We start from the raw sequence: 21208 nt of genomic DNA, 5'->3' as shown, positions 1-21208 counted from the left end.
AAGACAAATGTAAGGTTACAGATCATAACTCTTTTTTTTTCACAACGAAGACTGCCCCATCTTCTTCATTACTAGTAAGAGGCCTCGTCCCCTTGCATGGAAAAAAATACTTCATATGTTACCTGATCAATGGTTACTTTTTTGGGCAATTGTTCCAATGGGTTCCAACGATAGCAAAAAAAAAAAAAAACATGAACATCACCAGACAGAGGACTATGGAAGAGTATTAGGGCCACATGTAAAAAAGTTCTGAGTTCTGACTTTAATCTCAGAATTTAAAATGACTTTAAAGTCAGAACTCAAAATTTTTTTTCACATGTGGCCCTAATCCTCTTCCGTAGAGGACGTAGCTGGCTATGCCAATGTAACACTGTAATGTAAGATGGACCCCCCCCCCCCCCCCCCCCCCCCCCCCCCAGGTGGCACCAATTAACCAGAGGAAGCAAAGCAGATAAAAACCAAACAATTTAAAGAACAGGTTTTATTGACAGAGACCGGGAGAAAGCAATGCAGCAACCCCATTGTATTACATTCAGTATAAAAGAGCATTATGGCACATGTCCCTCTGACAAAGACAGCAAGTTTTGGTCATTCACTCTCCTGAAACGAAATAAAACCAACAGCACCTACATTCACGATTCCAGGGTTTTAAACGTACATGCAGGCTTTCTCTGACCTTCGTATGATTCAAAAGAAATCCCCATTAATGAAGCCAATCAAACAATTAGCAGCTGTTCTGCTAGTTTATTATTATTATTATTTATTAATAATAACAATAATAATAATAATAATAATAATAATAATAAACTTTATTTATATAGCACCTTTCATATCATAAAATGCAGCTCAACGTGCTTTACAAGAGAAATAATAGAAATTAGAACCACAGGTATTAAGATAAGATAAAAATAGAAATAAAATAAATTGATAATGATAATAGCAGAAATGGTGTAAATTAAAAATTAAAAATTAAAAATAATAAAGAAAAAAAAATTATAATACTAATAAAAATAAATAAATAAAATAATCATAATAAAATAAATTGATAATGATAAAACAATCCTAAGATATAAAAAGCATAAAACAAGTATAAGAAATATAAAAGAAATATAAAATAATAACAATGGTGTTAAAATAAAAAGGTGAAATTAATTGAAAGCAAGATCATAAAAATGGGTTTTGAGCTGTTTCTTAAAACTATCAACAGAGGTTGCTTGTCTTATTTGTAATGGGAGTTTGTTCCAAACCTTGGGTGCATAAAAACAGAAAGCTGCTTCACCATATACTTGTATGTAATTCGATCTAAGGGAACGGTTTGGAACATCCTTAGATAAGCAATCACAGAGGTAAGAAGGTGCTAAACCATTTAGGGCCCTATAAACAAGTAAAATAATTTTAAAATCAATCCTAAATGTTATAGGGAGCCAGTGCAATGAGGCTAGAACTGGTGTAATATGGTCTCTTTTTCTGGTTTTCGTTAAAAATCTGGCTGCTGCATTTTGTACATTTAAACACAATGTTAAAACAAAGCAATAACAGTAATGCTTACACGCACCACAAAATACTTAAACGGTACATATCTACTGTAAATGTAGATAGGTACACTGTAAAGTAAATATGGCCCTTAAATAATTGTTTATACCTCTGTGCCCCCCCCCCCCCCATTCATAACCAGTAAATTGTATTTTCCACATCAGGATAAAACTGATGCTTTCGATGCTTATTTGCCATGTGCCTCTATGGTTCACTACGTGACCAGTACATTCACTTCATTAATGATAATGCATGACTCAAAATATGCCAAAATATCACATGACACACACACTGCATTACAGCTAAATGGGAGGGCACCTTTGAGTCAAAAATATCCCAGTGTCTTTCTTCTCATATACATTCATGCATGTTAGAGGTAATTAACAAAGAGAACAACTATGCCATAACATTATAGAGTAACAGTTTTAGTCAAGGAAAAGAAAACTCATACAGAATATGAGTGACTGAAATTACCCTTAAAACAACTTAAAAGTTAAGAATGATTGGCCTTCTGAGACGAAGGTTCAGCTCGCGGATCGCAAGCAGAGTAAATTGTTAATACGTCTTCTTTACACGGTAAAATGTTAGAGAACTTTCATTTCAGTTTTTGCACAATAAATAAAGTCTCAATGCAAGCGATGCATATTTGCTGTAAGTGGAACAGAGGTCAAAGGGCGAATAAATAATGATTAAGCGTTAAAAAATACAAAACACAAACGCACTGATGCAGTGCGATTCGTGCTTATTGAAATTGCAGCCACGTGTCAACGAACCAATATGGCTTCTGACAGAGGAGGGAAGTTTCCTTCAGTAAGGGGGGGGGGGCTTAAGGGTCATGGGCTGTCCCTAGTTCACGATTTCACAGAAATCACATTTCTATAGAGCAGGAGAGAGAGAGAGAGAGAGAGAGGGAGAGAGACAGAGAGAGAGAGAGAGAGGGAGAGAGGGAGAGAGAGAGAGAGACAGAGAGAGAGAGAGAGAGGGAGAGACAGAGAGAGAGAGAGAGAGAGAGAGAGAGAGAGAGAGAGAGAGAGAGAGACAGAGAGAGAGAGGGAGAGAATGAGAGGTAGAGAGAGATAGAGAGAGGAGAGTGAGAGGGAGAGAGAGAGAAAGAGAGAGAGAGAGAGAGAGAGGGAGAGAGAGAGAGAGAGAGGGAGAGAGAGAGAGAGAGGGAGAGACAGAGAGAGAGAGAGAGAGAGGGAGAGAGAGAGAGAGAGAGAGAGGAAGAGAGAGAGAGAGAGAGAGAGAGAAAGAGAGAGAGAGAGAGGGAGAGAGAGAGAGAGAGAGGGAGAGAGAGAGAGAGAGAGAGAGGAAGAGAGAGAGAGAGAGAGAGAGAGAAAGAGAGAGAGAGAGAGGGAGAGAGAGAGAGAGAGAGAGAGAGAGAGAGAGAGAGAGAGAGAGGGAGAGAGAGAGAGAGAGGGAGAGAGAGAGAGAGTGAATGTGGGGAAACGGACACTGGACCGAAACGTCAGCCCCTCGTTTAGCTTTAATCACGTCCAGTGCACTTCTCTGAGGCTGGGAAGGTGATGCAACGCCCACGTGCCAGAGGCACTGCGTTAGCTGAACCGCTGATGCTGCTAACCGGGTTTACATGTCACGCACACTAAGGTGCCCAACCTTATGAGCCTCATTTTTTAGTTATTTTTAATTGATCATTTTTGCCAAAATCTATGGACTCAGTAGCTCATGCTTGCTGCTTACTAACAGAGCAAGCACGTTGAAATATTTCGTTACACAGAATTTGTCTTCAACTTGTATAATTTTAACCTCTTGTGCTTGTCTGCTTTCTTCCATCTGTGTGGAAACCTGGTTGCAGTTCGGCATGAGCATGAGTATCAGCATGAGTATTGCCCAGTATGGGTAATAAAATCTTTTCTAGTTAATGATATAAACCCCAGGATCTCCATATTGCATACCACCAAAATCTTTTAGATTATGTGGTGTATATAGAGCCTGTGAATAGACCCTGTTTTTTAGAAACAAAATCTCTAAAGATGTTTCATATCCTTCAGTAGTCCTGCACTTGTCAATCGCACAGCGACACAAAACAGACAAACGATGACCAAAATGGTGAGATTCTGGTGAAAGGCAGCCTCATGCATGTCTCTAGTGCTTTTAAAGCTGGCTAATCTATATATATATATATATATATATATATATATATATATAGGTCCACAGTGTCTGCTATCAGAGGTCAACAGTGTCTGCCTGTTTCTGGGGTGTTTCCACACTTACGCCATTAACCTTAAGTCTCTGATTGGCTCAGAGTCCGCACACCTTGTTCTCCGGTGTGCGCCCTGCTGACTTATGGGAAATGACGAAACTCTGCAGACACTACAGCCCTCTAGGATACAGTATGAGCCTGCCCACTGAAATGCTGGATGCCCACGTGCAACTAACTGCAGTCTTATTGGCCAAGGCGGGAGCCACTGGGCCTTATGCACCAATGGGCTTGGACAGCGGATATATTCATCCATCACAGAACTGTGCACATGTCCAACTGACTGAAAGTACAAAAACAACAATACAAAACAAATTTGCTTTGATTCCAAAAAAGGAATGGTAATAAATTATAGGATGTTCCCCCACAAAAGAAAACGTAATCCACGGGTAAAACGTGCGATCGATTAGACAGCGTGAAATAATCTGCTCTAGAATAAATTAGAGGTGCTTTTCTATGGCCACTTCCTCATAAGAAGATACGGTGGATGTCCCTCCCCGTGGAGGTGGAGGGATACGCTGGGACTAGAAAGTAGTCCAAGTCACTCTTGGTCCTGTAAGGATGTAATACGTCTACGAGAGGAAGCAGGTCGCTTTTTCAGGATGAGTTTGAGCTGATGGGGGAGAACAGGGAGGGAGAGAGAAGAAAGTGAGATCACGAAGGCGTTGGTTGGGAACAGGCTCTGGAATGTCTAGTTTTAGGACATGAATGATGACTCACTGTACATTAGTCACTTTTGAACACTTTCAGTAAAACCCCTTTTTGGTTTTGCCATGCGAATTTGACGATGTAAAGGAGTAAAATGGGATGGAATGGAATGGATTTTGGAATGTGAATTGGATGGAATGGAATGGATTTTGGAATGGGAATTGGATGGAACGGAATGGATTTTGGAATGGGAATTGGATGGAATGGGGTGGAGCGGAAGGCAGTGCGCAGCGATCGATGTGGCCTCACCTGCTCTCCCCTCTCCCCGCTCTGCAGCAGGTGCGCCGGCTGGTCGTTCTCCAGGTTGCGGACGCTCGGGTCCGCCCCGCGGCTCAGGAGCAGGCGGACCATCTCCTCCTGGCAGCAGCTGCTGTGGAGGCCCGCCGCCATGTGCAGCGCAGTGTTGCCGTGTGCCTGCAGGGGGAGACAGAGAGCACGGTGACTACATTTAACCAACAACCAACTGGAAAAGTGTAATCACACCCCTGCTTGGTCTCGCTATAAGTGGTAAGTTGCTATGTGAAACACACTCACTGCTTTCGGTTTTGTTTCTGCTGGTGTGGAACTAGACGAAGTGGATGACTAATGCAGGCAGGGTTAGTCACTCACCTTCATGTTAACAAAGGCTTGCATGTCTGTCAGGGTCAGTCTCAGCAGGTAATGCACCAGCTGGATGTTCCCCTCCTTCACTGCCAGGTGTAGGACAGTCTTATTGCTCTTGATGTCCTGTGAACAGGAATTTTTTTGTCATCATTAGTCTAATTTGTAACGGTAGGACACGCAGACTTCATTCACCCCAAAATAGAAGAAGTTATCATACAGTATGTCATCAGTTACTCAGATTAGAACCAATCAACCAGCATTTTGCTCTGGAGGGCAGTGTTTTGTGATTGGTTTATATACTGCAAGTCAGCAATTCACTCACATTAGCACATATTAAATTGAACATATTATTATTATTATTATTATTATTATTATTATTAGTTGTAGTAGTGGTAGTAGTAGCTGTAGTAGTAGCAGCAGTAGTAGCAGTAGCAGGAGTAGTAGTAGTAGTAGTAGTAGCATTAGCAGTAGTAGTAGCGGCAGTAGCAGTAGCAGCACAAGTAGTAGTAGTAGTCGTAGCAGCACTAGCAGCAGCAGTAGTAGCAGTAGCAATAGCAGTAGCAGTACTAGCAGTAGTAGCAGCAGTAGCAGTAGCGGTAGCAGGAGCAACAGTAATAGCAGTAGCGGTAGCAGTAGTAGCAGCAACAGTACCACTAGCAGCAGTAGTAGCAGCAGCAGTAGTAGCAGCAGCAGTAGTAGCAGCAGCATTAGCACTAGCACTAGCAGCACTAGTAGCAGTAGCAGTAGTAGTAGCGGCAGTAGCAGTAGCAGCAGGAGTAGTAGTAGTAGTAGCAGCAGTAGCTGTAGCAGTAGCACGAGCAGCAGCAGTAGTAGCAGTAGCGATAGCAGTAGTAGCAGTAGCAGTACTAGCAGTAGTAGTAGCAGTAGTAGCAGTAGTGGTAGCAGCAGTAGCAGTAGTAGCAGTACTAGCAGTAGTAGTAGCAGTAGTAGCAGTAGTGGTAGCAGCAGTAGCAGTAGTAGCAGTAGTAGTAGTAGTAGCAGCAGTAGTAGCAGTAGCAGTACTAGCAGTAGTAGTAGCAGTAGTAGCAGTAGTGGTAGCAGCAGTAGCAGTAGTAGCAGCAGCAGTAGCAGTAGCACTAGCAGCAGCAGTAGTAGCAGTAGTGATAGCAGTAGCAGTACTAGCAGTAGCAGCAGCAGCAGTAGCAGTAGCGATAGCAGCAGTAGTAGCAGTAGCAGTAGCAGTAGTAGTACTAGCAGTAGTAGCAGCAGATGAATAAGAACAGAAAGTAACTGTGATGGTTAAGATGCGGTACCTGGCTGAGCAGAGAGGCCCCACAGCTGATGAGCAGCTGCAGGCAGGAGAGCTTGTCTTCGGCCTGGGCCTGCATGACGGGGTCCCCCATGGCGGGTGGCGCGGAGCCCAGTGCCTTCACCGTGCCGCTGTGGGAGATGGCCGCGCAGTGTAGAGGAGTCTGCCCTGAGGAGGGAAACAACCGCACAACACACAGCAGCTTCAGCACGGATTTACCGCCACACTGTCACCTACAGAGACCCATTCAACACGGGCAGCGCGGAAGAGGTATGTCTCTCTCTCTCTCTCACTCTCTATCTCCCTCTCTCTCTCTCTCTATCTGTCCCTCTCTCTCACTCTCTCTCTCTCTATCTGTCCCTCTCTCACTCTCTCTATCTGTCCCTCTCTCTCTCTCTCTCTCTCTATCTGTCCCTCTCTCTCTCACTCTCCCCCCCCCTCACTCACTCTCTCTCTCTCTCACACATGCACAAATGTGGCAGAAACTGAATCTCACCACTAGGGAAGTGAGTGAATGTCACTGACAGGGAAGGCAAGACTATGGTCATGTGTTTTTCTATTGTTAATATTATACATGGTCATGTGATTTTATTGTTAATATTATACATGGTTATGTGTTTTCAATTGTTAATATTATACATGGTCATGTGTTTTCTATTGTTAATATTATACATGGTCATGTGTTTATTGATAATATTATACATGGTCATGTGATTTTTTTTATTGCTGTTATTATACATGGTCGTGTGTTGAAGCACACCTTCAAAATTACGAGCCTCCAGATCCACAGGCCCAAACGACAGAACGGTCTGAAAGACACATTAAACAGAGTACATGCATTAACTAAAGCAAAGCCTTGTTTGTGAACACGTAGACATGTCAGTCTTGCAATCTAAATGCAAAATAGTTAAATCAGAAGACAAACATAAAGAAGAGCTCATAATTCAGGTGGCCATTTTGGAATGTGAACACCTTAGTCAAACCATTGTCAAAAGTTGTATATAAGTAAGACTATCCTGGATATAAATGGCACGGTGATCCTTCCTTCTGCGATCAATCGAGGTAGCTGCTGTTGTATGTGACTTAACAAACTCTGAACTGAATGTAATAAAAGTACACCTGTAACTTAACAAACTCTGAACTGAATGTAATTAAGTTATACCTGTGACTTAACGAACTCTGAACTGAATGTAATTAAGTTATACCTGTTACTTAACAAACCGTAAACTGAATGTAATTAAGTTATACCTGTGACTTAAACTCTGAACTGAATGTAATTAACTTACACCTGTAACTTAACAAACTCTGAACTGATTGTAATTAAGTTATACCTGTGACTTAACAAACCGTGAACTGAACGTAATTAAGTTATATCTGTGACTTAAACTCTGAACTGAATGTAATTAACTTACACCTGTAACTTAACAAACTCTGAACTGAATGTAATTAAGTTATACTGGTGACTTAACGAACTCTGAACTGAATGTAATTAAGTTATACCTGTGATTTAACAAACTCTGAACTGAATGTAATTAAGTTATACCTGTGATTTAACAAACTCTGAACTGAATGTAATTAAGTTATACCTGTGATTTAACAAACTCTGAACTGAATGTAATTAAGTTATACCTGTGATTTAACAAACTCTGAACTGAATGTAATTAAGTTATACCTGTGACTTAAACTCTGAACTGAATGTAATTAAGTTATACCTGTGACTTAACAAACTCTGAACTGAATGTAATTAAGTTATACCTGTAACTTAACAAACTCTGAACTGAATGTAATTAAGTTATACCTGTGACTTAAACTCTGAACTGAATGTAATTAAGTTATACCTGTGACTTAAACTCTGAACTGAATGTAATTAAGTTATACCTGTGACTTAACGAACTCTGAACTGAATGCAATGAAGTTATACCTGTGACTTAAACTCTGAACAGAATGTAATTAAGTTATACCTGTGACTTAACAAACTCTGAATTGAATGTAATTAAGTTATACCGGTGACTTAACGGACTCTGAGCTGAACGGACGCTATGGAGGTGTGTTCCGCTTCTCTCACCTGCATCACTCTGGGGAATCCGTACGTAGCAGCCAGGTGCAGAGCTGTCTGCCCTTTGACATCGCAGGCGTTGATGTCCGCGCCCAACGAAAGGAGGTCATGGACAATTTCTGACTGGTTGGCTGTCACGGCAACTAGCAAGGCAGTCTGGGACAGAGGAGACCCGGGAATTGAGACATTTTTCATCGGAAGGAAATTTTACCTCCCAAAAGTCTAACTACCAAAGTCTAAAGCGTGTTACTTCTGTTTGGTCATGGATAAATTAGTATGATTTTTTCACAATACCAAACAAAAATACCATAATCTTGAGTTAGAGGAGTATGTGTTCAGAGTTTCCAGGGTGGAGCCCCAAATCAGCACACTTGCTACTATTGAGTATACACATCATATACATGTTGTTTACTAGCTGTACACAACTTACATACTTCATAGTAGGCAAGTGCACTGATTGGGACATGGCCCTGACATTTGTCAACTTGTCTTACTTAACTTGTTTCTCTGATTGAGCGCAATACACTTTCTATCATAGAGGGGGAGATGGACACCTATTTTAATTTCACACACATTTTTTTTCCCACTCAGTTTCAACCACCAAGTTTAGCCAGGCACTGGCCATTCTAAAAATAAAAACTACAAGCTATATAAACTACATAAAACCTACATTAACCTTACGTTTTTTTGTGTGAATAAAAGCTACTATCAACTTTGGAAATGCATTAACATTCGACCAATAGGCAGATCACAAGAGGCCCTGACTGGACTGAATCTACCCACTGTGATATGAGAAGGAGAAGCCTTACAGCGTCACGGGTGCCATGCTAACAGCAGAGCACAGCTCGGCCCCTACCTTCCCCTTGTGGTCCCCTACCTTCCCCCTGTGGTCTCCTACCTTCCCCCTTGTGCTCCCCTACATTCCCCTTGTGGTCCCCTACCTTCCCCTTGTGCTCCCCTACATTCCCCTTGTGCTCCCCTACCTTCCCCTTGTGCTCCCCTACCTTCCCCCTGTGGTCCCCTACCTTCCCCCTGTGGTCTCCTACCTTCCCCCTTGTGCTCCCCTACATTCCCCTTGTGGTCCCCTACCTTCCCCTTGTGCTCCCCTACATTCCCCTTGTGCTCCCCTACCTTCCCCTTGTGCTCCCCTACCTTCCCCTTGTGCTCCCCTACCTTCCCCCTTGTGCTCCCCTACCTTCCCCTTGTGCTCCCCTACCTTCCCCCTTGTGGTCCCCTACCTTCCCCTTGTGCTCCTTGGAATCCAGCCTCCCCAGTGCTTGGAGGTTCTCTGCAGCCGCTAGGGCGTACTCCCGCAGCCCCTTGGCGGTGTAGATGTGCAGGATCCTGCGTGACAACGTTTCATAGAGGGTCACAAATGCTACACGGAAAAATGCGCAGTGTTGAATTAACTCTTACAGGGTACATACTGGACTCATATAAAAACTCAGGAGCAGAACTGTTAGAGCTGAAGCAACACTGGACATTTTACTATGTACTATCCCCCCCCCCCAGTCTTCCCAGTATCTTTTTATGTCTTTTTATTTTTGTTTTTTGCTGAGTGCCTCAATGTTTTTCCCTGTGACCTCATTGACCTCATGCCGGCAGTTTCGCCTTACTTCCTGCTTGGTATTTTGAGCGGAGTTCACCACGTTCCATTTTTGGTGACAACATGATGCAATGCCACATGCAAAACCAGGGAGAGCTCAGAGATGGTGCAATCCCTTGGCTCCGAGACGAAAGGCATTCCACTTCTGGCTTTAAGTCCACCAGAGTACACAGACCTTGGGTTTCTACCCCAGGACTTCCCAAGTTAGGCCCCACGGACCTCTGTGTGTCTGTTTTTGTTCCAGCCGATAGGATAACTGCCCGACCATTTAAGCACCAGATCTCATGTGTCAATGTAACTGTATGTGATTTATTTAGAATGCAAGTTTGGGCTCATTGTCACAGTATTTTCAGGGCTTTTCCCACTGGTAAAATATATGTTTTAGCAACCAGGTTTCCACACTTTCACCATTTTGGACTTTTGTAAAACTGACCATTTTAAATTAAACTCGGGGGGGGGGGGGGGAGGGGGGGGGAACATAATCGACTCGAATATAGTTAATCGAACATAATCGATTTGAATTAACACCATGAACACTGTACTGCACAATGTGATTTTGCCAGTCAATAAACCAAACAGTCCACTAATCAATCATGTTTTTGTGATGTAGCCCCCTTTATAGACTACAGCTGAATTACCAGCTCTTTGGCTGTTGGAAATGGCTATTTCAGCAGGAGTAAAAAGCAGCTTACACAGGGGTTCCTGCCACCAAGTTTATCTAACCCTGCTAACCCTCTGTGATTCTTACAGAGCACTCCAACTGAGTCTAGCTCAAAACATCCAGTCATCGGTCAGCATCCAACAATCCAGTCATCTGTCTGTCAGTTCCAGTGCTCTTTTCAATCCTATCTGATAAGGGCCAGTTCCGGGCAATGAGGCTAAAATAAAACTGGCTTTGTTCTAGTTCACCACTTCAGCCAATCAGAGTCTTGCACAAAGGTCACGATTGGTTGATTTGGTTAATCGGGTGCTTATGTGCCACTCCTGAATAAAAGCTCCACTTGCACTCCGGGCGTTTTTGGATAAGATCTAACAGCTCGGTTTTGACACAAATGCTAAACCTCTCTGGGCAGTGCAGTCCCTCTAAGAGTATCTTGTGCGGTCCCCTCTAAGGGTGTCCAGTGGAGTCCCCTCTAAGGGTGTCCAGTGGAGTCCCCTCTAAGGGTGTCCCGTGGAGTCCCCTCTAAGGGTGTCCTGTGCGGTCCCCTCTAAGGGTGTCCCATGCAGTCCCCTCTAAGGGTGTCCCATGCAGTCCCCTCTAAGGGTGTCCCATGCAGTCCCCTCTAAGGGTGTCCCATGCGGTCTCCTCTAAGGGTGTCCCATGCGGTCCCCTCTAAGGGTGTCCCGTGGAGTCCCCTCTAAGGGTGTCCCATGCAGTCCCCTCTAAGGGTGTCCCATGCAGTCCCCTCTAAGGGTGTCCCATGCGGTCCCCTCTAAGGGTGTCCCATGCGGTCCACTCTAAGGGTGTCCCGTGCGGTCCCCGCGACTCACGTGTCCCCGTCCTCGTCCTGCCAGGTCTTCTTGCTGTTGTCCATTCCCCGCAGGAACATCCTGGCCTCGTCCAGGGTCTCCAGGTTCAAGTGTCCCGCCGCGCCGGGGTTGGCCTGGGCCTGGAGGCCGCTCGCCAGGGCCCAGGAGTAAGCGGGCGGCTGCAGGGCAGGCGAGTGCACCGCGTCCGGCAGGGACGACGTCACCGCTCCGCCCGGCTGAGGGAAGATGACGTCAGGGCAAACCACCGACGTTACTACTGCGCGGAAGACTCGAGGGTCCAAAATACACTGCATTTGAGGTCTACACTGTGCGGATATATATATATATATATATATCATTTGATTAGTCATTAGTTATTTTTGTCCAGGGACTTAAACGGATGTCTATAACCTCAGTAAATATGCAATCTCATGTCGATAACCTCAGACTGAAGACCCACTTGTTCAAAACTGCCATCTTGGCTCCTGTTGCATTCCCACTCCCAAGCATGTCTCATTTAATACAAAGAGTTCAGGTTTTTATGGTTATTGCACGTACCACTGCATGCGCGTATGATTTGTGTCATGGTTCTAACTTACGCATAGCATCTTAGTGATGCTGAGCATATGCTAGCTGGTCTGGGAGTGTTGTTACAAACCTTCAGGTTGATTTGAATGACCCGTAAATCTTTTCAGTTGAGAAAACATTACAACATATTGTAGGTGTAACAAATTAAAATAAAATTTTTCTGGTTCATCCAGTGAGGGATTCTTTTTCTGTGTAAGGTGACGTAACGGTGACGGTTCCTTACGTAGGCGTGGATGCTCATGGCGCCGCTGTAGTCCTGTGCGGGCTGCGTGGGGAAGCTGGAGGTGAGGGCCGGGCTGTAGGCTTGGCCCTGGGAGTTGTAGTCCTGCGCGCCGGACAGGGGGAAGTAGCTCGTCGCCATGGGGGAAAAGGGGCAGTCCTGCTGCAGGGGCTGATGGGAGCCGGCCACGCTCCATCTGCTGTACCCCGAAGGCGGCAGGGGTGCCATCGCGCCCATGGTGTTGGAATAGCTGCCGGAGGCGTCTGGAGGTCGACAGGAAGAGGTTACGAAGGGGTCGCCGGGTTCGGGTCACGTGCTTTCATCAGCCAACACGCATCCATGTCCCTAACATGCATCTCTTTCCCCTTGTGGTATTTTTTTCAGTATGCAAGTATATATAACATGTTCTTTTAAAAGAGGAAATGCAAACTTTATTCTTATTGGTCATATGTGGTCATTTCGGAGGCAAGTTGTAAGGTCAGACATTTTCTGCTGGTACTATTTTCACGCGACATCCAAAAGTACAACAGGATTTTCCAAAATTTCTATAGTTAGAGATCTTAACTACAGATGAACCAGACACTCTATAATAGACAGATGCTCTTTGCAGTCACCTGGTGTAGGGAACTAGATTTATTTGTTTGTTGTATGTGTGGAGACATAGCAGGATAAGTACTTTCGATGTCGATGATTTGAAAATGAATGAAATTAAATGAAAAACAAGGTTTTTGCGTCATGACATGGATTCATTTATGTTGCCAATTTTGAACACCAAGGTTTTACTTGCCTGTTACAGTAGCTTGGGGTGGTGTTGACACCTGCAATCAAAACACAGGACTGAGTAAGACACACAGTGGTGCTCCTCACGATACAATTTACAAAGCATCTACAACATGTGTATAGATAATTAATGAGCAATGGCTAAACTAACATCTAAACTTGATAATGTATGTCAGGGATCATCAGCTCTGGCCCTCGAATCCAAATCCAGCCCTGGTTTTCTTTTCTCCCGGGTAATTAGTGCTACTGATTGGCCAGAATGTCTTCACACCTGACTCCCAGGCAAAGGGAGGGTGGAAAACCAGCAGTTCTCGGCCCTCGAGGACCGCGAGTTGCTGACCCCTGCCGTATGCCATAATGCAGATGTTACACTGTCGTAAGTGTGGCACAATGCCTGTCATAAGCTTGTCATGACAGTGTACCGCAGCTAGTGATATCACAGTCATCACACAGCCGTGATCACTTCTTAACAGATGGTTGTGAAATTTGCTCAGTAAAAATCCCTGCACACACTACGACAGTGGTGTGGCGACTGTCATGAGCTACAATATGCAAATGTAATTGGTTATGACATTCAGTAGCGTAAAATATAGGGTTTATGGCACACAGTTCCACACTGAGGGACTGTGACCGGGCTCACCGGGAGAGCTGAGGCACCCGCGCCGGTCTCTGCCGAAGAGGAGGAGGAGGAAGATGCAGATGAAGTGTCTCGCTTTCGCTTCTGCTCCAGGAGCTTCTTCACAGTGGGCAAGGAGTAACACGGCTTCTCCTTCGGCGCTGTGGAACACAGAGGATTTTCAAACCATTCAACCGTTTGAAAAAATAAAGCAGAGATCTGGCCGTCGGTGTTAAAAACGAAAGCTTTTCCCCGGTGTCATTTTCGTTTTCAGAATAGCACCATCAGACTTCATAAGATGCAGACACCACAGACATCTCACCAGCACGGCTCTGGTTGCTTAATTGTAAATACCTGCTTGTTCTGTGGTGCAGAGGCACAGTGGTGGATAGCTTCTGGCTGATTTACGGCTTAATTCTGAAAAGGCTATTTGTGTCAAATTTACTAATTAACTTCACAGCGCAGATCATTTTGCCAGCGTTATCAAAGGAAAACAGTCATAAAGCTTCCTAGTAAAACAATGAACACAGACTTAAGTGCGCTGAAAAAACCTAACATATGTTAATAAAAACCGTGTCAAGAACTAAGAAATACCGGTAACTTCAACAATAAAAGGCGCACCAACAATGGTATCTCTCTCTGTTAAGTTCCTGATGGACTGTTCTTGATTAAACTTCCAGCTGCCAGCTAACACTCAGCTGTGATGTTTTTAGTCAACTGGTTGAGAGCTGCCCGCCCCATTTTTCCTTGCATCTCGCACCAACGTACGGACATCACGGTCGAGGAGTACGTGTTTTCAACCACAGTTACTTTCCCTGAGACGTCCATGCCAACACCACCGTAGCCATTGTTCCCAGTGAAACAGCAGCAGGTTCGGCAGTCTTTGCCACTAAAGATCCTGCCAGAAGTGCCTCAACAACCAGACTTCTTCCAAAGTCTCTGAGATCTCTTCTTCTAACCCTGGTAGGCGAAATAATGGCCAATGCACTACCGTGTCAATACACAGTACTTCAGTACACTACCGTGAGCATGTGAGGACTTTAACTGCTTACCTAACTCTAACCTGTGCGAAAAAAACTGCTTTCAACATACTTTGTATCTCATTTACAGTCGCCTGTAAGTACATCAACAGAACTGTAAGTACATCAACAGTTCTGTTAAACCACTCATAAACACTTAGCGTAGCGCAGAGACGTTGAAACACCAATCCGAAAAAGAAAGCTATCATAACTGAACAAAAAACGAAATAGCATACGCTCACCTGCCAGTCACACAACCCCGTCCCTTCAGAAGTGAAATGACACCTGTCACTGACTCTTTGTCAAATGTTCATCCCATTTCAAAAAAAACAAGAACCACCTGTTTCCCCAGGTCTGTGATTTCCCCTTATCCTTCTGATTCATTGTGTGTATGGTGTTTTCTTTTAATTTTGTTTCCACTCTGAAAAAAAAATGTGAAAAAAACAAAAACACAACAGAAGCTCTGATACAAACAAGAGCTTCGGAGATTTCCAGACGCCGACCTGGCAAGGTTGCGCCGGCAAGGTAACATTTCTCTGAAAACTTGACCCCAGCGAAGGGAGATAAGAGAAATTTCCGCTGAAGATGAAACAACATGCTTGCGCAGAAACGTGTGAGGGATGTATTCCACTAGGGAAAGCAATGGAAAGGTCCACCTATACTTCAGAAGATAGTAAAACCTCGAACCCGTCACACCGTACGGAGAGTGTTCTAACTCACAGTTTCCTGTGACGCGGCCCCTGTCTCCTTTCGAGCCGTCGAGCTCCGTTACGCTGGTTGCGGTTTTGTGAACCGCAGTTGTCTTCCTGCCTGTTGCCGTGGCGACGGCGCATGCGCGGCGGCCCCGGGCGCCCCGACCCGACGCGGGGCCCCCCTGAGCAGCTGGGGCGCCGCGCGCAGTCTCGCCCCGTCACGCTCGACTCGGCCGCCACGCTCCGCCGAAGCCTCGCCCACCTCCCCGGGCAGCCGTGGCAACGGCGAACCGAGCAAGGTGATTCCCACGCAGGGTGGAGCAAGACTTGTTTTTTCTTTTTTTTTTTTTTTTTTTACCGCTCTCTGTTTCCCCTTTTGTTTGCTGTGACAGGTGGCGAGAATACCCCCTCGCTAACCAAATTCTCAAGGGGGTCCCTGCTCTCCGGTTTTTTAGTGTGAACCACTGTTTTTCGTTTTGTCAAAAAACTTCTTTCGTGTTACTAATACTCTCTTGTGTGAATGCACTCAGACTCTAAACAGGTGTGAATACGTGCCTCCCCAGCTAAATGCTAAACCAGCTAGCTGCCTTTGAAATCTAGGTGTTTTATTGGACGGGAACTGAAGCGGTCTCAGTCAAGGCTTGAGAGAGAGGTCTTTGTTTGTAAGCTGCAAAGGTCACTGTTGGGGAAAGTAATTTTGCTTTTGCTTTTATTTTCTCCTACCGTCTAATGTAAAGTCCAGTATTGCTTTGCTTCCTGAAGCTTTAAAAGAGGAAACATGGTCTAGTTCTGCAAATAAGGAAATTTATAGCCCCAGGATGGTCTCCCAGACAACTTCCCTCTCCTGTTTTCTCTTTTTTTAAACCTAAACTTATCAAAATGTAATTTCTGCAACTGTCTGGATTTCCAAAAGTTTATTTCAACTGGCAGCCAATTTTGGTTACGAAAATGAGGCACAGGGGCTTTTTAACCAACCAGTAACTTAAATCAAGAAACACAAGGAAAATCAGTCAAATCTGTGGATATTCCAGTTTAAGATCCCTGGTTTTATATACCATATAACTAAATAACTATAACTATTTTAGGATACTTCTATTTGCTGGCTGTCCATTGAAAGCCAAAGTGTCCAGTCACTGGCCTCAAGGAATTGTGGGGCCACACACAGTTTAAAATTACGTCTCCACTCTCCCCTTCTGAAACACAGTCACACAGCAGATAGTTATTTTAATAGTGCTAATACGGCAATGAGACTCTGTAATAAGGTTGTGCAGGTTGTTTGGTGAACTACCGCAAAACTCAAACACTGCTGCCAGCCGTTCAAACAGGTGGAGACCTTCAGATTCAAAATCAGCGTTAAGTATGTTCAGTGACAAACGGCAGCTTAAGGTATTAGAAGAGCACATTGCTTTTTTATTGTTGACAAAGAATTTTCTTCCGCATCTTTCTCTGTCTGGAAGGTGCGCTTTACACAGGGAAATCATGAGGGACAGAGATTTACAGCAGAGTGCAGTACGCACAGAGGCAAATCAGATGTGTCCACCGGGTGCGCCTACTTGAAAGTTCTCTCGTGCAATTGTATGTACGGTAGGGCAGACGTGCTGAAAATGAGACTCACGGCTAGACAGAGTTAAAGTCCACATCAAGATGGCCTCCTTCTTTCTCTAAAGCTCCATCCTCAATACTTACAGGAGGTGGAATTAAGCCGCTTCTCCACCGCATGGTACCGGCTCAACTCGACTCCACTCCACTCGACTTTTTTGGCTTTCCATCGGGCAAAAGTTGTGGATAGTACCTGGTACCTGCCACCTTTTTTGGTATCACCTCCGTCGAGGTTCCAAGCAAGCTGAGGCGATACCAAAAGGTGACGTGAGAACACTGCAGACCACTGATTGGTCAGAGCAACGCGTTTCATGCTGCGTCGCTAATAGCGACCAGCTACATTGACGGGGGTACTATCTGCAGTGGGAAACGAGGTAGCCTACCTGGTACCAAAAGCGAGCAGAGTCGAGTCGAGTCGAATTGAGCCGGTACCATGCGGTGGAAAAGCGGCTTTAGACTTCATCTACAGTGTAACATATAAAGGGCATACGCACTGCTTCTCCCGGAGGTCAAAGCATGGATCCTTATGCAACCTGAAGTGTGCATGAGAATATAAATTTTTCAAACTGCAGCACCTACCCAACCTTCTAATCGTGTTTCTAGAATATACTTTTTGTATATATTTTTTAAAAATGCACACAAACATGAATAATGGCATATACACAGTCTCCGTTCCACAACTCATTGCTGAGAAAAACATGTATGTGTTTATGTGACCATAAATGTTAAAAGTTTATGAGAATTGAGATAATGTCACATGGATGCTAACAAATGATTATACAATTGTAGGTGTATTAGGTGTATAGGTGATTATACAATATGATGTGCTGTATATGTAAATGGACAAAATCATAATTATGACACGGCTGGGTGTTCAGTAAATATATTATTGATTGTTATTATTATTAATTTTAAAAAAAAATTTGCTGTGTATGTCAAGGGGCAGGAAGTATCTGCTTTTTTTGTTTGTTCGTTAAACCACTTTTCAAAGAAGGCTTGATCAATCGATTCCCGCGTTAAAACAATTCATATGGAATTACGTGTGTATCTTGTTTATTTATTTATTTATTTATTTTTAGCAGAAACTGTAAATCTCACCACAGGTTGACAAATTGGCACAGGCTTCATTTATACAATTTTCTTGTTAAATTTCACCCAAAGTGAGACAGCTTTTACATCACAAACAATGCCCCCATTAGTGATCACAAAGGATTCATGTTTCCCAAACAACTTTACATTTTTATGAAATATTAAACAATCTCTCTATACTTATATGTGAGAATTATGTTTTTTTATTTTATTGTAAATGTCGTTTTTGACCATATGTGCTTTAAGAAATGTAAATATAAAACGATAACAAAGTTAGTCTTTCAAATAGTTATGTAATTCTTTTGAAAAATTTTTTATGTATCTAAAAGCGCCACACCCCGGCTTCTGGGAACACTTGTTCAAAACAATAACACGATTTTACAATTAAGTGACCACGGCCCAGAACTTCGTGACATTTAGCCTCGGCTAAGTGCATAACCCTGTGGGTAGGCCCAGTTCTCTGAAGTGTTACGTGGGCGAGGCGGTCTGGGGATAGCCTGTCCACACGAAAAAGCGCTCTCTTTCTGTCGTTCTAATATTCAAACAATGACGGAAATCCCTGCGCACTGAGTCATACGAGAGTGGGTGGGTAGACAGGGGATTCCAGCGACAGACCTTCCAGCGCTTCTGATCGATTGCAACAGATTACAAAAAGGGAACCTGTAGCGCGCATGCGCGCCTTGCTCGAGGAGAAAGACAGAGGGAGAGAGAGAGACGCCACAGCCCCCAACGAATGCTCACTTTTCTACGGACAGTTCAATTTAATTTAAAGGAGAACCGAAATTAAATATTTCTGTCAGAGGGGGAGAAGAACAGGAAGTGTTAAAGGGTTTCCCCAAAACGCTCATTTGTTTACGGACTCGTCATTTTGCTTTATAGGCATTGGAGACAAAACACCACAGATTAATGGGGTATTTACAAGAAACCAAAAGCGCAATTAATCGATGTATTCCCCGACAGCTCAACGCTAGTGAGTTACATCGAATAGGCCTACTTTTTCGATGTGTTCGACAAGAATATTAAATATATTTGATATTCGTGATAAACAGACAGACATTAGCCTACCTATGTTACTTTAACCCTTTAATGTGCAAGATCACAAATCTCTAATGTTGATGTAACAATCACCATTGGTAATTGAAAGCAGTGGAGTACTTGACCACTGACCTAGTCTTATATTGGTTGTCCTCAAATAAAATATCGTCTATGTATATTCCATACAGTAAACAATTATTAAGTTTGATTACACCGTCAACAGAAACGAGCGAAATGTGGGACAGGCTACTGCGCCGGAATGAGATGCACAAGCTTCTGTAGCAAAGCCAATTGCGAAACTGGAGAACTTCAGGTCACTTATGACATAGCCTACTTCCAAGTCGCTCAACATTATACACTAAACACATTGTGTTATGTGCTTTTAAAACAGTTAATAGTCCATATACAAGATAATAATAATAGTACTCACATTTCGGCCAGTGCATGTCAAAATCCCGTTTTCGCTGTTGGTCTGTCGGACGGCTGTTCTTGTTAGTTATTTACAATATCTTTAAATTCTTGGATTTTTTCTTGCCCCTGTCCTTACAACAAGCTATTGAATTCACAGCGGGCTCCTGTCCTCGCCGTGCGCTCCCAAATTTAAATGACCTCACCGCGATGTTTCTGTCACGTTCTGCTACGCTGTCTCATATTCGCTTACTATGTACACAGACAACACGTTGGTTTAGGAGACGCCCATTCAACACGCCCACATTGCTCTACCTTTCGGACACGCGCTTTACTCGCTCCTGTCAATAACCGCGCAGCACCGCGAACTATGTTTGCTTGCTTAAATCACCCGTTCATTGGAACATTTTTACACAATGGATAAAGAAGAAAGGGGATTCATTTGAACCGTGTAGTGCACTAGGAACGACGGATGCATTTAATCCTGGGCTATGAGTCAACACCTGGCCGTAGAACAAGATTGTTTACGGAGTGTGGACGGAGTGTAGCACAGTGGGTAAGGAACTGGGCTTGTAACCGAAAAGGTCGCAGGTTCGAGTTCCGGGTAGGACACTGCCGTTGTACCCTTGAGCAAGGTACTTAACCGAAATTGCTTCAGTATATATCCAGCTGTATAAATGGATACAATGTGAAATGCTATGTAAAAGTTGTGTAAGTCGCTCTGGATAAGAGCGTCTGCTAAATGCCTGTAATGTAAATGTAATGTTTACAGGGCGAGAGGAGACAAAGTAAAACACAGGAGTAACGATTTATGCAAGATCGTGTTTTGCATTGATATCACCATTAGACGTGTCGTTCTGCGTATAACGGCTCTTCGGATATCAGGCTCAACATTCACATTTTCGTTATTTCCAGTTCAGGTGTGTGGTCCCATTTGTAAAACACCATATATACGCTGTATATTTCGAAGATTTCCATCTCAAAACCATACCCGATATCCACAGAATGCGCTATATTTTTTTTGGGTCAGGTTCCTATTTAAGATTCGGAACATAAGGTCCGTAGGAGGAACGCTAATATGCGTATAAGATAGTTTCTACTGGATGACAAAGGGATCCTCTAAGCGAACTGAACACAAGCAGCAACAGTCAGGATTGCAAACATAAACTGTGGATACAGTATGATTTTCTTAATTGAAGAAATTGATCGTCCTACTTTTATTTTTTTACGGTAGCTAGAAACCAACATTGCGGAAAATGCTCCCCTTTCAATTGCTGTAACGTTATGGCTATCGGTAATGTATTGCATTGCCTGCCTCACCATTAGTCAGATTTCTCTTATAAGTTCATGTTAAGAAAACAAAATATTTTGAGTAGAACGACGTTGTGTTCGCTGCCAGGCAACAGAGGGCCCACACAATTTAGCCCCTTGTCGCAATATGTATTCCTAAATACATTTCGAAAAGGAAACTTCCAGTGCCTTCGCAGTACTTTCAAGATTTTCCTTCCGCAGCCGACAGCGGTGCGTCGTAGCAAGAGGCAGCTTTTCTTTCACATGGGTTGTTACGTTTGCGCGTAGCAGCCAATTAGGAGAGCGCAAATCGACATGCAGTTACCCTTTCTCTCCTTAATAAGGTGGTACAGCTATCTGTCTTGCTCTTGAGAGAAGCACATGATAATGGAATAACATCGTTAA

General features: G+C 43.7%; 1 protein-coding gene across 1 annotated transcript; it reads right to left on the bottom strand.

Moving 5' to 3' along the window:
• Positions 1–2911: 2911 nt before the first annotated feature.
• LOC118207010 (NF-kappa-B inhibitor delta) lies at positions 2912–19735 on the bottom strand. The gene is made up of 12 exons (XM_035380261.1): positions 19536–19735; positions 13696–13832; positions 13063–13093; positions 12279–12538; positions 11489–11703; positions 9630–9735; positions 8401–8547; positions 7096–7144; positions 6340–6503; positions 5072–5188; positions 4712–4876; positions 2912–4367 (listed from the first exon to the last, which is right to left on the bottom strand). Exons 1-12 carry the CDS (start codon positions 19549–19551, stop codon positions 4296–4298), a joined length of 1479 nt encoding a protein of 492 aa, XP_035236152.1. The 5' UTR covers positions 19552–19735; the 3' UTR covers positions 2912–4295.
• Positions 19736–21208: the final 1473 nt, after the last annotated feature.

Source organism: Anguilla anguilla, chromosome 1 (genome assembly GCF_013347855.1).
Source record: "Anguilla anguilla isolate fAngAng1 chromosome 1, fAngAng1.pri, whole genome shotgun sequence".
NCBI lineage: Eukaryota > Metazoa > Chordata > Actinopteri > Anguilliformes > Anguillidae > Anguilla > Anguilla anguilla.
The sequence above is the reverse complement of the archived record's forward strand: the minus strand, read 5'-3'. Positions and strand labels throughout refer to the sequence as shown.

Bases quoted from the DNA above. Each gene is read 5' to 3' on its own strand.
- LOC118207010 (XM_035380261.1), bottom strand. The intron at 13,094-13,695 runs GTGAGCCCGGTC...TTTTGATTGCAG, and splicing joins CGGGTGCCTCAGCTCTCCCG to GTGTCAACACCACCCCAAGC. The intron at 7,145-8,400 runs GTGAGAGAAGCG...TGTGTCTTTCAG, and splicing joins GATTCCCCAGAGTGATGCAG to ACCGTTCTGTCGTTTGGGCC.